This window comes from Macrosteles quadrilineatus, unplaced genomic scaffold (genome assembly GCF_028750875.1).
Source record: "Macrosteles quadrilineatus isolate MER2022 unplaced genomic scaffold, UCM_ALF_1.0 Scaffold_4__1_contigs__length_99947679, whole genome shotgun sequence".
Lineage (NCBI taxonomy): Eukaryota > Metazoa > Arthropoda > Insecta > Hemiptera > Cicadellidae > Macrosteles > Macrosteles quadrilineatus.
Window position 1 is genome coordinate 16,702,380 of NW_026542597.1, and position 17,394 is coordinate 16,719,773.

Genomic DNA, 17,394 nt, shown 5'->3' on the forward strand with positions numbered 1-17,394 from the left:
AGAAATCAAATTAGAAACTTCCAAAAATAAATTTAAATCAAAATTGAAAATGTTTCTTATCAGCAAGGCTATGTACTCCTTTGAAGAGTTTTAGTTCTATAAGTTATTAATTGCTCTGTTTCATATCAATTGAAACTTTTGGTTTTAAAATAATTTTATCTATATTTTTAATTTTGATATTTTCATGTATAAACTTTCATATTGCACTGCTTGTTTTAATTTATTTGATCTGAAAAGCTATTAATATTGATGGTATGTTGTTATGCCATGCATGATAATGATGAGTATTTTAGTTAGTTAGTTAGTTTTATTAAATTGCTCTTGACGCCATTCCTGTATCTATATATTGTACTTTAATGAATAAAGTTATATGAAATGAAATGAAATGAAATGAAATTTGGTACAAACGTGTAAACCTACGTTTATTCGAACGAGTTCGCGATCCAGCATGATCGGATCATGGGAACGGGCGTTTATGGGGGGTTTTATGGGGTAAAAATAGGTTTTTTTCATTTTTGACCCAAAAAACATAAAATTTTGCAATTTCTTTCCAAACCATTTTGTAGAGCTTAAAAAAACAAATAATTTAGTATATTGAAGCGTTATTATGCGCCTAATGGTTACGGAGAAAATTCCAAAAAATTGTAAATTTAAAATTCCCATGTTATTCTTATGGAGAATAAGTAAACTGTTGTAGTTTGCTTGTTTATGAACATATTTTGATCAAATTTGGAAAATGTTTTTATTTCTTACAAACTATTAACATTTTACAAAAAAAAAACAGTTTTACCCTCCCTGATCAGGGCCGATTTACCGAATAGGCACGGTAGGCACGTGCCTAGGGCGCGAGGCAATTGGCTTTTTTGGGGGGGCGCCAAAAATTTGAAATTTAAAAAAAATTGTGGTAGTATTTGCATGATATTGCGGTAAACTTCTGATAACCCTTCGCGGCCGTGTAGGCATCGTAATCGTCTCCTGCGTTTGCGGCAAGATTCTTACTATTTTCTGCAGTCAGGTCGTTTGGACATAAAATTATCGTCTTCCATGATCGAGGCAATATAAGAACGTATCCCGCAGTCGTGAGGAGATTATTATCGTCTACCGCAAATGAGACAAAATTCTGATGTTTTCCCGCGGTCGTGAGGACATTATCCCTCGTCTTGCGCGATCGCGGTCAAATTCTGACCACCCCTCGCGGCCGTGAAGACATCATATCGTCCCCGTCGGTCGTTTGGACATAGTGGTCGCCTACCGCGATTGTGGCAAAATGGTAATCATCTCCCTCGGACATATGGAGATAATCGTCTTCGGCGAATGAGGCAAAATTCTGATCTTTTCCTGCGGTCATTTGGACATTATCATCGTCTTCCGTGATCGCGGCAATATATTGATCATCCCTCGTGGCCATGTAGAAATAGTTATTATATCTCCCGCGGTTCTGTAGATATCGTACTTATCCCGCAGTCTTGAATCCATTATAATCGTCTCCCGCGATTGCGGCAAAATTTTAATCATGTCCTGCAGTTTTGTGGAGATCATCATTGTCTTCCGCGATCGTGGCCAAGTTCTTGAGGTTTCCCGCGGTCGTATGGACATCAATCGTCTTCCGTGATTGTGGTAATATTCTGATCATCCGTTGCGGCTCTGTAGATAGTAGATACCATCATCGTCTTCTGCGATCGCGGAAAATTCTTATCATCCCTCGCGGCCGTGTGTAGACATTTATTATTGTCTCCCGCGGTCACGGAAACGTCACTGTTGTCATACGCGATCACGGAAACGTCACTGTTGTCATGCGCGATCACGGTAAATTGAAAACTCCAGGTAGAAATACAAAATTCACGGTTCAAAGATCTCCCGCATGATTCCCGGATTTCCCGGTCGGTGTACACCCTGTTATATATATGTTGCAAAGGGGCGCTACTATTAGACGTGCCTAGGGCGCTGACAGGGTCGAAAACGGGCCTGTCCCTGATGCAGCAAACCTAAGTACTTGTTAAACTAATTCTATTTAAATCGGGAATAAATGTTATATTTTTAAGTAGACATTTCAGTGTACATCCAATCAGTCAAATGGAAATTCGCTTAGTCTGCAGGTTTGCTGCGGCGGGGGTATTTATTTGTATGGACAGGATCCAGAAACCAAACATTTTTATAGTGTAACCAGTACCAGTATCTTGATGCAAAAACTGTGTGAAACAAATGTATATTCTGCCGTTTTAAAGGAGCTTTAAAGAATGACTCAATTTAAATTAAGGATTTAATGAGAGCAGCAAGCTTTACTGCACAAATTACTCACGCATTCTTCTCCATTTAGGAGTCAAGCCATTCTCCTAAAATAAAAATCTAGATCATAGACCTCTATGTTACATCCTCAATTGAAATCAATTCGAACTTATCCTGATAGTTAAACTGAATGGCTAGGTAGACTCTTAAATCAACTACTATTTACCTATTTAGTTCTTCAAGTGCTTTCCTCTTGTTGCCTGCAGCTACAAGGAGGTCAGCAAGCAGCACTAGAGTGATGACATCATCTTCCTGTGTGTAGAGGTAATCCTCCCACACACTACATTTACCACCAGAGTGTGGCAGATGATCTTTGATCAGCTGACGACACAGCTGTTCACCTCCTACAATCAAATACAACACGGTCAAGTGGCTGATTGGTTAGCTTTTTTAGGTAATGGGGTGATTAATACATATGACAGTAGTTTTTTTAGGTAATGGGGTGATTAATACACATGATAAATCAACTTGATGGGGTGATTAATCAACTTAGTTATTTTTTCGAGTCCCAACATTTATTTTCTGAATGCCAGCATGGTTTCCGTCCTGGTAAGTCCACCACCTCGGCAGTACTTAACTTAACAGATTTATCACTAAATGCATTTGAAAATAAGGAGTCGGTTTCGCTAGTTTTGTGTGATCTTAGTAAAGCTTTTGATAGTGTTCCTTTTGATGTATTACTACGTAAACTATCATACTATGGCATTGAAGATGGCACAATAAAAATTATTCAATCATATTTGTATGACAGAAAACAGTATGTATCAGTTAAAAATAAATGTTCTGCTATGAAACCTGTAGAGACCGGTTCCCTCAGGGTTCTGTTTTAAGCCCTTTCTTTTTCTTAGTATACATAAACGACTTGTATCAAAATCTCAATATCCATTCAATAATTTATGCTGATGACACCACTTTACTAGCCAGTCACAAAAACTTAGAGTACCTGAAACAGGTCACTGCTGAAGCTGAGGAACAGGCTCTTGATTGGTTTTCTCCAAATTAGCTACATTCTAATCTTGAAAAGACACGATATTTGACATTGAGTCTCAAGCAGGAAATTAGACTAGATTCTGTCAAGCTCTTAGGATTTCACATTGATTCAAAATTAAGTTGGTCAAATCATATTGAGGCGGTTTGCAAAAAGTTATCAAGAGTAGATTGCTTATTATGGAAATTAAAAAAATTTGTTAACCAAGAATATTTGAGACTATCGTACTTCGGTCTGTTTCAGTCCCACATACTCTATGGCATTCTAGTTTGGGGACATTCCCCTCATGTAGCTGATATTTTGACGATTCAAAAAAAGGCAGTTCGTAATATTGCTAATTCAAGATCCCTAGCTCATTGTAAACCTCTTTTCATACAATTAAAAATTCCAACAGTAATTAATTTGTACATTTTTCAAGTATTACTCTACACCAAGTCAAACTTGCATTCTTTCCCCCTTAGATCTGACACTCATGAGTACAATACTAGGGGTGGAGGCAAACTCAGCATGAAACCTCATAGACTGGCTAAAACGGGTGACTCCTTCAAAATCAACTCAATTCGATTTTTTAATAAACTACCTGACAGTGCAAAATTTGTTGATTACAATATTTTCAAAAATAGAATTTATAATTGGCTAATTCAAAATCCTTTCTTCAGCATAAGTGACTTTATTAAGTGTAATTTTGATGTTAAATTTTAATTAAAATAAGCTATTATGTCTAATTAATTGTATTTTTTATAATATTTTGATGTATCAGAAACTTGATTGTATTTATTGTATCTTGATGATTATTTTGTAATGTACGGTATATGACGTGTCCTATTTCTTTGTAAAAAGATCAATGGAATAAATTATTCTTATTCTTATTCATGACAGTCCCTAAGCCGTTTTCCGAGTTGAAATAGGATGATGGCTCAGTCCCTGATCGCCAAGTTGAACTCAACCAACTTTACTGCTTGGGTGTTCACTACTTTATGGAACATGTTTTCTTCCACTGTCCACATTGTGATATGCCTGTAGGCCATTCAACAACTTAGGGTGCTGTCGGTTCAATTGATTTGTAAGATCATGATGCAGGATGAGAAGAACTAAAACTTTTGGTCGCACTTCCGAACCTCCAAGTAGAAACTAAAGACCTAGATTGGATTGCTGTCTAGGTTGTGTAAGAAATGAACGGCTGAACATGAAGTGAGCCCTTTGGGCACAAGCATACTCGCCCTAGTTCTGAATAAGAGCAACAATTCAACAATTGTTCCCAAGATAGTGTCCGAAGAGTACGAAGGTTTTTAATGGGTCTTAAAGCCATATTAGCATAGGAATCCCACACTACAAACTGGCCACCTGTGTGTGTAAGTAAACACATTTTTCATCATACTGCTTTTAATACAAGCATTGCGGATCTAAAGTAGCTCTTTTACTCCCTAGGGTAAAATTAACTCAGCATGGGCGCCCACAGGGGGGTGCACTTGCATCCCCCGACTATAAAAATAACGAATAAATTTAATACCCAAAATGTTTTTTAATCACTTGGGTTTTACAAAAATTATAAAAGAACATTTATAATGGTCATTTCTGCAAAATTTTTAAATTTATGTTTAACTCAAATAAGTAGTTTACACACAGATTTACTTTTATACTTTAACAAAACTATGTTTCTTGGCTGTCATCTAAGCTTTATTCAACTGTAAATTTATTTTCCCTTATAATTGTTTGGCTTGTGGATTTAACCATATAAATTATACATAATAACTTCAAATAGCTTATTAGTTTTTAATGTTGGCATAAAAACGATGACTTTTACCCTCCTTAATGCACAATATACTATTTAGTTTTGGTTGGTTCTATGTGTTACCAAATAGCATAAAAATATGTTTTAAAACATTATATTTTCAGACATTTTCTGGGGAAAGCCGCGGACCCCCCAGACGTTCATTTGACCATTATAATGTACCTCCCTGTTCCAAATCCTGCGGGCGCCCATGAAACTCAGTTTTTTACCAATTTTAAGCAATCCCATGTAGGTCTAACAAAATTAAGTATCTAATGATTCATATTGACATATTAATAGTATAATTTAGAGACTAACATAATCGTAATAATGATAATCAATCGCAATAAATGATCGAATCACTTACTCAACAGCTTTACATTAAAATATTTTATGAGAACAAATTTTGTTCATCACATAAGTGTCTTTTTAAGCCCTCATTTATTTTCTTCTCAGGTCAAAAAGAGTCACTTTATGCCCTTGTGATGAAATATATCAAAATATTTCCTTCCTGACCCTAAAAAAACAACAACAAAAAACACATACATTACATTTTTACAAAAACTATTATGGTTATTTGCTCAGTTCATCCCTCTAAAGAATAGGCTCTTTCAATTTTTTTAATCACAAGTCCTGTATTACACAGTCCCAGCACGTAAAGCAGCAGGAGTACACTAGGCTGGCATCAGCTTGGAATTAAAAGACGCCGCTACTATCAGATTAAAAGCACGGGTCACACTAGGCTGCTTGCGGCACAGTCACAATACTCGGGCTCTCGCCTAATCAGTTCTAGTCGCTATGCCGTCCGTGGGACCGTAAACGAATACTAAAGCGATTATTGATGGTGTGAAAAAAATCTGTAGCAGGTATTCCAGCATCCCTGAGGTTTTGCAAAAACTCACTGTAATCTGCTTCTTTGAAGTTCCTAAATACTACTTTAAAGAAATGTCCCACAATGACGGATCAAAATTAAAAATAAATAATTGCCTGTTCCCCGACCAGTTTAGCTCAGTTTTTCTACACTACAAATTACTAACATAATCATATAGAACCATTAAAAACAAAACAAGGACACAACAAACCACCGTGTTACTTTGGTCACCGCTAGCACGCTTCTAGAGGTGGTAAGACTTTGCTTTTGGCTGTCTTTAGCGAGTGATCATGTGACCAGCTAGTCACTGATGTTTGCCTCCCAAAAGCTGTATATGTCTCAAAACGGCAAATGGAAGATTTCTCAGGTGCCGTTTGACGTCACTAACTGTTGACGTCACTTTGAGGCAACACCATTACAGCAACGATACGGTTTTGAGTCATCGGCCCTGGTGGTGTAGTGGATAGCGTGTCGGGCTGATAATCCGAATGTACCGGGTTCGAATCCCGCTGGTAGCACTAACTTTTTGTCAACAATTTTTTTCATATCAGCAAGTTTGGTTGGTTTGGTTAGGTTATGACAGTTTAATTTAATAATAGAAAAATTTTAAAATTGTCTGTTTATTCAGACGCAGTAGTTAGTGATGTCAAACGGCACCTGAGAAATCTTCCGTGTGCCCCACCGGTTAATGTCTGACTTCGCCAGCCGCCGACAAATACTTGCGTGGCTACCAGGGCCAGCTGCAAATTTTGTTGTTAAATTAAGCTAATTAGCAGCTTCTTTCAATTTGACGGCTGATGCCAGCCTATGACCCATGTTGGAGGCTCAATCTAGTTTAAATAAACTAGCTGTTCTGTTACTCACGGGCTTCACCCCATTTGACTTTATAAGTATTAATAACAGGTTAAGTTAAGCTGAAATAAACAAAACAGAATACAGTAATACAAACAAATAAGTACAGCTGAGGTATTTTTAACATTAGGTATATGGAAAGTTCCCTTTAGAAAGGAATTACTACCTTAAAGGGCAATTTATGAAATAATGGATAGTTTTGCACAACGTTTCTCGTCATAACGAACATTTTAAGTATATGGTTTATGGGGGTGTGACTTTTTTCTCAAAAGTTCATGGGTACTTTTGGCTTTAAATATAGCGAGCCTGGGCTCCGCCCCCAGGCCCCCTAGCTGTTAGTCGTCATTAGTATACAGCTAATCCAGCCAGCTGTTAGTCGTCATTAGTAGATTAGAGTTAATGTGTAACAAAGCAAGAAGTGAAACCGTCAATATTAAGTTATATAAGTTAACTTCGAGCTCGACCTTAAGGAACACCTCGTAAAAAAATCATTTTTTTGGCTTTATATAGAGATAATATTTTTTTTTTCATTCTAAATTTCGCTTAAACTTTATACAATAGAAATGGAATGGCTAGATCTAGCCATTCATTGTAAAAGGCCTAAGGTTCTTGAACAACAGCATGTTAGTAAATAATTTTATGTCTCCATAGAAACGATTTATTTCATTCATTCACTGACACATTAAACTGATGCAAGATAAAACTTTTCCTCCTGCTAAAATTATTTTGAGGAAGAATACAGATTCAAGAAAGTTAAGTGTATTTGCTCCATTCCAGAGGGGACAACATATAGCAGCTCTGGAAGATAAAATACCACTGTAAGCTTGGCAGTATTCTTCCCTTCTTGTCACTATTGCTACATAAGATCTAGCAAAGGGTCAATATAGTAAGCAACCAAGTAGCAACTCCTGGGAAAATGAGAGATTAATAGAACTACACAGAGACCTTATGTTGTATTGCTTCAGTGAAACAAAAAGGATCCACATAGTTGAAATGATTGATTGTTTAGACTAAAGAGTAAAGCGTCAATGATGACATGTAGGAGATGATGCAACTATGGATGAGAAGATGGAATATCTGGGAAACTGCAAGAGGAAGAAACTAAAGAGTTCTGCAACAACACTGTGAGCCGATTGAAGACAAGCAAACAGAATAAAAGGACAAGACCTGAAGAAGATGAAACAGTATATGAGTTAGAACCAACTCGTTAGTTAAGTAAGTCATGTATATAGTATTAAGTATCTTTTGTACCTAGTGTTAGTATTTTATGTATGTATGTAGTAATAAAGTATCCGTGCGCTTTCCTACTTCAGCGTATACGGAGCGTCCCCTGGGTGGCGGATAGGGGAAAGGTCGGTGGATCTGCTTGTCAGTCCTCCCGGCTAGGTCCCATGGACCCGCTGACCAGAAGTAGGTCCTCCATTTATATTGGGGGTTGAGGTGATGGGCTAACCACCCTCCCTTGTAAAACAACCCTGGTTACGGAATGCCTCGTATAGGATGAATCACATTGGACAACGACCAAAGCTGGATATGACTCGAGATTTGGAAGCTGGAACGTTGTCACCGCTATCTGGAGGTGTCAGGTGCTATGGACATTATTATCAGGAACTGGAAAAGTACAAAATGAATGTCGTAGCCCTGCAGGAAATTAGGTGGCCATTTAAAGGAATCATTAACGCTTGAAATTTCACGTTTTACTACAGTGGTAGACATGATGGCATACTTCAAGCAGGAGTGGGATTTGTCATCAAAAAAATATTGTAGATAATCTAGGCAAATTTGAAGTTGTTAATGAGACTGTGTTATGTGAGATTAAAAGTAAAATTTATAAACCTATCTGTGGTAGCCTAAACATTTGTGTTCCAATGGAGGATAAGAGTGATGACGAGAAAGATGATTTTTATGGTCAATTAGAACAGTTATTTTATTAGTGAGTCAAAGGCCTAACTAAAATATAAAAGTAATTATACTAGTAGATTCTAAATGCAAAAGTTGTCAAAAAAGATATATGGGAAGACTATGAAACTAATACAGACTATTGTGAAAAAGAGAATTTACATAGTAACAGTAACAAAAATGGAACTAGGCTCCTTAGCCTGGCATGAGCCACAAATTATACAGTTGCAAGCACCTCATTCCCAAGGAAAAACATGGGTATTACCAGACGAAGGGACTAGAAATCAATTTGATCACATTTTGATTGATAAAAGACACAGACAAAGTATTATGGACGTTAAAAGCTTAAGAGGTGCTGAATGTGGTTAAGAGTAGGCCATTTTCTAGTGCTTACAAAAACAAGGAAAATGCTATGCAAAATAAATAAATTGACAAAGTAGAAAAGAAATGAGGTGTTAGCAAACTAACAAATTCGGATGGATTGAAAAATTAATTCATTCTTAGATATTTGTAAAGTAAAAGTTTCGTTGGGTCACATTTGTAAAACATCCCCTTTGGGAGCTTCAAAGGTTAAAACTTAATTTAATACTACCAATAGGAAAGAAATTGAAATTGAACTATGTTAAAAAGTTAAGTTTATGTTACCAGAGATGTTGTTGGACTTGATGTGTGCAAGAATACATTCCTGAGTAATCTGAGATCTGTGAGGCAGCTGGGGGGAACGTTCTGCAGACTGAGAAACTAGTTCCAGCAACTCTTTGTAGCTGTCCAGTGACTTTACATGATACTGTAAAGTCAAACAGATGATAAACAACTTAATGATATAACAATTTCAGTAGGAATGACTTTAGGCTAAAGTTTTTGAGGATTTTGTAAAAGATAGGTACAGCAGGCTTACCTTATTGACAAAAATAGATGATAATGCACAAATAAAAGCAACATTTTCTGAACTAATACAGTAGAACCTCTTTAATCCGAACCCCCGTAATCCGAACGTCCACTAATCCGAACCCCTCATTGCTGTACTCTATACACAGTACAGCAGCAGTTCTTTATTGTATAATGTATTTAATTTACAGTACTGTTTATTCACCATGTTAACTACTTTATTATATAAACACTGTATTTTACTTTATAAAACATTTTTTCACTATTCCCAAAATAATGTTGATCAATTTTAGCCATGTTTTAGCTATTGTTATGTAAAAACAACAATATTTTCTGTAATCCGAACTATTCAATAGTCCGAACTACCCCTGGTCCCAATTGGTTCGGATTAAAGAGGTTCTACTGTAGCTCCTTCTTCAGTAAAACAGTTTTTTATGATCTTGAGACTATGTACTAGGCCTAACAAGAACATAGAAAGACTCTACTACCGAAGAAGAAGCTAGTACCTCTGAAGATTCGATGTGTTTATTGTGCATTTTCAACTTTCATCAGGAATGTAAGCAAGCTGTTAAACCTACCCATTATAAAATCCTTAAATAACTCAATGAGTAACCTACTCAGCTCAGACAGAAAAATACAACTCTGATTTAAAGGTGTCTATATTCAAAGCCTAAATGCGAAACTACGAACTTAAAGTCTGGGTGTCCGTGTGGTTAGTGCTCGACTTCAAATCCAAACGTTGTTCTTTGAAGACTGTTTCTGGGCCCAGTTGCCATTGTCATTGATCAATTAATAATGAAGCTTTCAAACAAGATGTTGACATTAAATGGTAACAAAACTAGGATTTGTCACGTTCCCTTTCAAAACATAAAAAAGTTTCGCTGGCATAGCAACCCAAAACACAAAATCTTCCTTAAATATAGTCGAGATAATTCAAAATCTCTATAATTAATATACATTAACCTTATGCTCCCCTTAAAAACATTAACATGTAGATTCTCAACTACCCGATCTTCAGTAATTGGACCTGCTGTGGTCTTCTATTAAGTCTACTCTACAATTACGAACTATTTCTGATTGGCATGACTGTACACCTTAACAGATGCATCAAGACAAACCCTTAAGCCACTCTGATTCACTTTGAAGATACACGTAATAATTTAATTGCCTGAACTTGACTGTACCTTTGGTTTCACATTTGGCATACCACCATAAACAAATATTCGTCAATCCATTCATAAATAGTTTGTCAACTCCTCATATTTGCATACCACTCTGCTACCCTTTACTACTTCATCACAATGCGTAGTCTTAGACCAGTGGCTAAGTGTACGTGTTTCAGTAGTGGGGTTACTGTATTGATCATAATAGAGAGTAAAAAATACAAAAGTTAAAAATAATACAAAGATATTTTTATTATATGGTACTTACATACCCCAGTGAGGTACAGCTGCCTCGCCAGCTTGTAGACCGCTTCTGGCAAACTAATTGAGAATTGTCTCGAAAGCGTTAAAATGCAACATTCTTCAAAACTTTCAAAATGTCCCTTATCTTGAGATAACTCAGTTTTCAAACTCTGTAAAAATTAAATCAAATATATAATAAATGTTTTTGTAAATTACAGTAAAACCCCTCATATCCGGCCTACATGAGACTGAGCCCCTGACCGGATAACATTTTGGCCGAATGACCAAACTATATTAAAACAATAATTTTGATCTAATAACAACTTTTGTATGGTTAAAAGTAGTTTTTAAGTCTCTTTTTGGAATCTTCTAGCTCAACTGAGTAGTGAACCCGCTAAAAATGTATTCAAAAATGTACAGGAAAAAATGTAAAAAAAAATTAAAATTTACAGGAAACAGATAAACTATGAGAACGTCATGGAGACTACCTACATGTACAGCCCTGGGAAATATTTTTACTATCGATTCTGGGAAGTGACTGGGTAAGCCGAGGACCGGAAATTCCGAGGCCGGATATTAGGGGTATTACTGTAATTATGTTTTTGACATGTACCCTGAGCGACTTCTAAAATAGTGTTCATCCAAACCCATGTACTTAGTTTTTAACTCAAGATTTTAAACAATTCGGTAGTAAATTGTAAAGTAACAGGTGAATTTCAAGCAGTTTCTGAGGTAGTGGATGATTTACAAAATTTAAGCATTGGGTAAATTTTACCGTTTTAAAATTCAATTTTTTTAATTAGTTGGTAATGTTGTTATGTAAATTAAACTATTGGCCTAAAATTCTGTACAGTCTCCTGTTCAGTTAATATTCAGTTAAGCTGTAAGTAGATTAGCATTAGTTAGGAAATTGGACACCAGTGTTTCTAATTGGGACAAACATCACAAATTTTATGATTTTTTTGATAATGGTTTTTTATTTAGAAGTGGGGCTTACAACACATCATGCCTTTTTATTATATTTTTTCAATATAAGCTTAGCCATTGTATGTTAAAAGGGCACTCTTCAAAGCTTCAGAAGATGAGTAGTTAAACACAGCTTCAGAGGGAGAGTTAAAATCAAGAATGAAGGACATAGTGAGAAGAATGTAATAAGAGGGAATCCCTAGTAAAATAGGGGATGTTTATAGAAGGAAAGGAGACGGAGATGAAGGCCTAGAAGAAAGGTGGACAAAAGAAATGGTAAAGAAGAGAGAAGTGAGATGACATATTTTAGAGGAACAGCAGTGATGTATTGGGGCAGAAACGTGTGAAGTGGTATTCCTACTCTGCTTTTATCAAAAAATACTTTATACTAATAGGTGACCCAATTTTTTCCTGAGACAAAGGTGAATATTCTTGCACTGGAAAATTATTAACTCCACCACTGAGAAAGTTGGACTATAGATGGATAGAAGAAACCAGAACGTAAGAGGTAGTAGAGATAGGTAACAAAATGCAAGTAAACTCTTGAAATACCATAAAATGGCTAGGGTGTTGAACACAGCAAAAACAACAAAATTAAAATATGTTACCTGGATATGCAGTCGGTGATAGCTAACCTAGAAAAAAGTATAAATGTGATGATAAGGGATATGGAGAAGATAGAAGTGGTATGGTAGAAGTTGGAGGAGTCAATAGGTAATAGAAGAATTTGGAGAGGCCTAGTTGAACTGAAACGCAAGAACAACCAGAAAAGAATAAAGTACATAGAGTACCTGACATTAATAAGACTAGGGTATGTAAAATAACCTTAAATGATACCACTGGTACACAATACAATGGTAGATTAAACTCTACATGAAATTAAAACTGCACTTTGTCCCTATGACATGAATTCATTTTTATCCTGTCAACTGTAATCTTAATCAGGGGTGCCCACAAGGGGGGGCTGTGACGCAGAGTGCGTCATTGAAATTCTTGGGGGGGGGGGGTTGCAAAAAATTCAAATGGGGGGGGGGCGGCTAAAGTTAATTGCAACAGTGTTCAACGTGACGACAATCAAAAATATACTACGAAGTCACCAGAAAGAAAGTTTATTAATTAATGACAATAGTTATATTATTGAATTCAAGTTTAAATATAATTTTAGGATGGTTTAGGATTCGTGTAGGTAAATCTCGTTAAAATACAATCAAGTAGCATAGGCTACAACACTATTGTGTAGATACTCAATTACCTGAGTTAATAGGGGGGGGGGGAATGAAAAATACGGTTAATCCAATGGTGCAGTATAAAAACAGATGACAAACCCATCAAAACGCTGAAAACAGCCATTAACGTTATGATTTGCCTTTTTATCAACGAAATTCAATATTGCACAATCATTATTATTGTGCAATAATAACATTTCAAATCATTTATCTTGGTTCAGTTTTACAAACGGCAACGTTTAAAATTATAGCCAACTCAAACTCAACTAACTAGCCAGCAAATAGGCCTACTGCATTGCTATAAATGACGTAAATATTAAACCTTAGAAAGTGTTATAAGCTACTGCTCATGATAGACAGATAGGCTACAAGTAGGTGCTGTATCACAACATAGAAATTGATAGATAAGTCATAAAAAAGTGTAAAATTATATTTAGAGATAGTAAAAACACTCTTAATAAAGAATGTGTAATTAGAACAATCTTGTTATTCTTTTTCTTTATTCTTCTCTTCTTTATTAGGTTTCTCTTCAATTCATACACAAATTCAACAAGTCGCCATATTTAGGCAAACTCATTGTCCAATCACAGCCTTACTAAAGTTACCATATGGTTACTAATCACTCAATCACAGTTTACTAAGCATTATAATCGTCATCATTCCTCAGCTGTTGTATCTGAAATATGTTGCGTACAGCAGACAGAAGTGTAACGGAGCAGACGATTGTTGGCGCAAGCGTTGAAGTAATTTTTCCATTTATTTTCATCAAAGGAGCTGTGATGTTTCCAAAACGATTTTGTGGTAGGGAGAGGGGGTCGTTATATCAAGAGAAAGACGCTGACAATTCGTTAAGCAGAGGTTACGAACGCTATGTAGATATTTTGGCAATAAAAATTCCTTAGCCTAAATCGAGGTGACTTGTAAAACTCTAATTTTATTTATATAGAAAGATAAGTTTTCCAGACCTGTACAACACTGTTTCACTGTCTTTTCCCCGGTAATCAGAATTCAAGTACAACTTGATACACACAGAATCTCCGGTTCCCGACCTGGATGATGGCTAGTTATATAATTTAATTTACTGTTACACATTAGCACCCGTGATAAATCAAACCCGTTATGTAAGCCACATGGTTATTAATCTCACTTAATTTTGGATTTGCAAACGTGATCGGAAATGGTTAGGGCCTACACAGTATTCGTAAAACATTTTATGTAAACATATCAGTGACAGCTAGAAAAAGGAATCTTGATCAAAACAGCTGTTCGTAATTTCATATATGACGTGTTCTCTTAACAGATTATTAGTATTTCATAAATGACGTATGTAGCAAACATGGCGAAAAAAAACTTGAAAAATCACACAAAATTTGGTTTTTGATAGTCTGTTATTTTATTTCCAAAATAGTGAGGCCATATTTTAATAGCTAAGGACACTCTCGCCAATCCTGTGAATACAATTAAACCATTACAATCATAATCGGCACTCTAGTTTTCTGTTTCTTCTTTTTAGAGTAGGCTGCATAAAATGCCTTCTGGGCGGTGACAGACGGACGCAGGGCCGGGGATAGCAGCTACTATCCCCGGCCCTGAGACGGACGATATAAGACATATTTCAACTTCTTTAATGTATAAAACGTAAAAATAAACCAAAATATGTATACTTCTGAGCAATACAGACAAAACTATAACTTTATTTATATAGATTAAATGGGTTTGAATTTTCAATATCGCAAAACATGTATAAAACTTCTTTTAGTTTTACAAATAATGCTGGGCGGGGGAATAATGTTTCTAATTTTTTGTGTACCTCCTTTATGGTGGGGGGGCTGGTGCTCAGTTGGGGGGGGGGGGTGCGTCATGAGTCTAGGGGGGGATGGGCACCCCTGTCTTAATATTTGTATGTATTTATTATGTGTAAACTATTTATAATGCATGATTTGTACTGACATGTCACATATTCATTGCTGATATTCAGCCTCTGTACTATGAATTTTTGTGATGAATAAATTGATTTGATTTGATTTGAATATCTTGCCTGTACAAGCTTCCTGAGATAGCTGAGCCTCACGGAGGTGTTTACCAGTTGTGACGCAAGATGTGCTGCGAGGCTAGCCAACCTACAGTGGTCTGGGTGTGAGGCTAGCACGGCGTCGCACTGCGCCAGAGCTGTCTGTTGCTCGCCCTGTGCACCGAGCAGTCGTGCCAACAACAACCTGTAGTGCGCCAGCTGCAGCGGCGGCACTGGCCCTGACATGACGTAGGCTAGGCACAGCTTTGCCTCTATCAGCTGTTGAGACATCAAGTTACAGTGCGCTGAAAATAGTGATGAGAATTGGTCAGTCCCAATGTACGTATGACCTTACAGTATGGGTAAGCAACCCAAATTATATAGACTAGCTGAGACTAATTCTTTATTAAAAAAAGAACACAGTTAAATGAGCCCCTTATGTAGTGTACTGCTGTCAAAATAATACATTATGTTATCTTAATACTTACTATATTTGATATAAAATATGCTAGAGTGAACAATAACTCAGCCTTGTAATTTGGCATCATGGTTGGAAATTTGGTGAATTTTACCAAAATCAGTCATTTACATATGCAGACTCCATTGATGGTTCAAGTCAACTAAGCCCATGTTTATTTTTAAACTGACTAATACTACAATTAATTCTTACATGAAAATGTGATGAACACTACTATCAACAGCTAAAGGTAGAACAAATTTTAACTTTAAAATTATCTAAGTTTACAGTTGTTTATTTCAATCAACAGTAAGTTTCAATATATAATTTACATTCACGCGTAGTTTATATTGTTTTGTTCCTACAAGCTCCATGATAAACACGTCACAAAGACTCGAGTTGTATTTTGACTCGTCTTATGAAATTGTTTGTGCATGTAACTTGTAAAGGATCATTGTTGTAAATGAAAGGCACAATTTGAGCAATCATGGAAGCATTTTGGGCACATCTGACTGGAAAAGCACCTGTGCTTCTCCCCAAATGGGGGTAACTTATGACTTATTTGTCATTTTGGTATTAGTATAGACAAATAGAATAAATAGAGACCGTCAGCTGTGTTGCGGTTAGTATAAGTTCTGGCCTCCACCGCTAGGATTGCCGTGTAGTTACGGCACACACCACTGCAGCGTCTGCTGGTAGCATACGGCGAGGAGCCGACAACGGCAGCGAATTGAACACCGAGCAGCACATCGTGGAACCTTCCTTTGGCAGTCTATATGTATTCTATTTGACTATGGTATTAGAGAGAAATAGTTTTTCTAGTTATTTATTTCAACATATACCGGTAAAGTTTGAAACCTATTATCCATACTGCACCCTTATATAAATAACTCAAGTCTTTAGTCCAGATTTTTGGTATAGGAACGAAGTTAAAACGAGCTACGTTTGAAATGTAACAAAGTCTTAACTGACTTATGGGCAAACCAACAAAATTTATATACCAACAGACTCACCTTTTAAATAGTTCATCAAGAAATTATCTGAACTATCTTCTTTAGACACTGCTTCCAAACATTTGATTGATTGCTCATATTCTTTATTCAACTCACAGTTCATACTACTAGTGGTAATAAAAGCATTGATGGAATCAGTACAGTCCTTAAGCGAAGCTGTAGAATTTAAACATTTGAAACCAAATTTAAAATAAAACTCTTCTTTATCAGTGGTTAGACCTATGCCTTTTTCAACATGAAGACGCAACACGTCAATTTTATGGACAATTCTAGACATCATAGTCATACATTCTGCGGCAGTACCAAATAACGCCTCCTTGAGTAACACTTGGGTTATGATTGTTATTACATCCAACAATCTGACACAAGCCACCGGGCTGAGGCACAAGAGTTGGTCGGAAGCTCGTTTGAGTAAACTTACGACACTTGACACGTCGTCTGAAGCATCTTCGCCTAAAATCACTTCTCCTCTTGATTTAAGCACTGTAAAAACAAAGAATAGTTTTTTATTTATTGTAATTGAATGGTACCTATTCAATAATTAGGGTTTAATAATTCATTTCAAAATGACCTCAAGTTGAACAACCGAGGCTGAAAAATGATCAATAATTGAAAAGATACTTTTGGCCAAGAGAAATAACTTTTTTTACATTTCTAATTAGGGCCTACTATAAATTGGTGTAAAATAGGCCTACCTGCATTTATGCGATCTTGTTAGTAGCTGAGTTGCTACCGGTTTCAACTCACGTTAGAATCATCT

General features: G+C 36.3%; 1 protein-coding gene across 1 annotated transcript in view; it reads right to left on the reverse strand.

Moving 5' to 3' along the window:
- Nucleotides 1-17,394, reverse strand: part of LOC128992770 (uncharacterized) — a 29,480-nt gene that overhangs the window by 5,349 nt on the left and 6,737 nt on the right. Inside the window, exons 3-7 of the mRNA XM_054416511.1 lie at nucleotides 16,635-17,117; nucleotides 15,192-15,469; nucleotides 10,991-11,131; nucleotides 9,313-9,454; nucleotides 2,453-2,630 (exon numbers count right to left, since the gene is read on the reverse strand). Of these exons, the coding sequence (XP_054272486.1) occupies nucleotides 2,453-2,630; nucleotides 9,313-9,454; nucleotides 10,991-11,131; nucleotides 15,192-15,469; nucleotides 16,635-17,117 (1,222 nt within the window). The remainder of the gene's footprint in view (nucleotides 1-2,452; nucleotides 2,631-9,312; nucleotides 9,455-10,990; nucleotides 11,132-15,191; nucleotides 15,470-16,634; nucleotides 17,118-17,394) is intronic.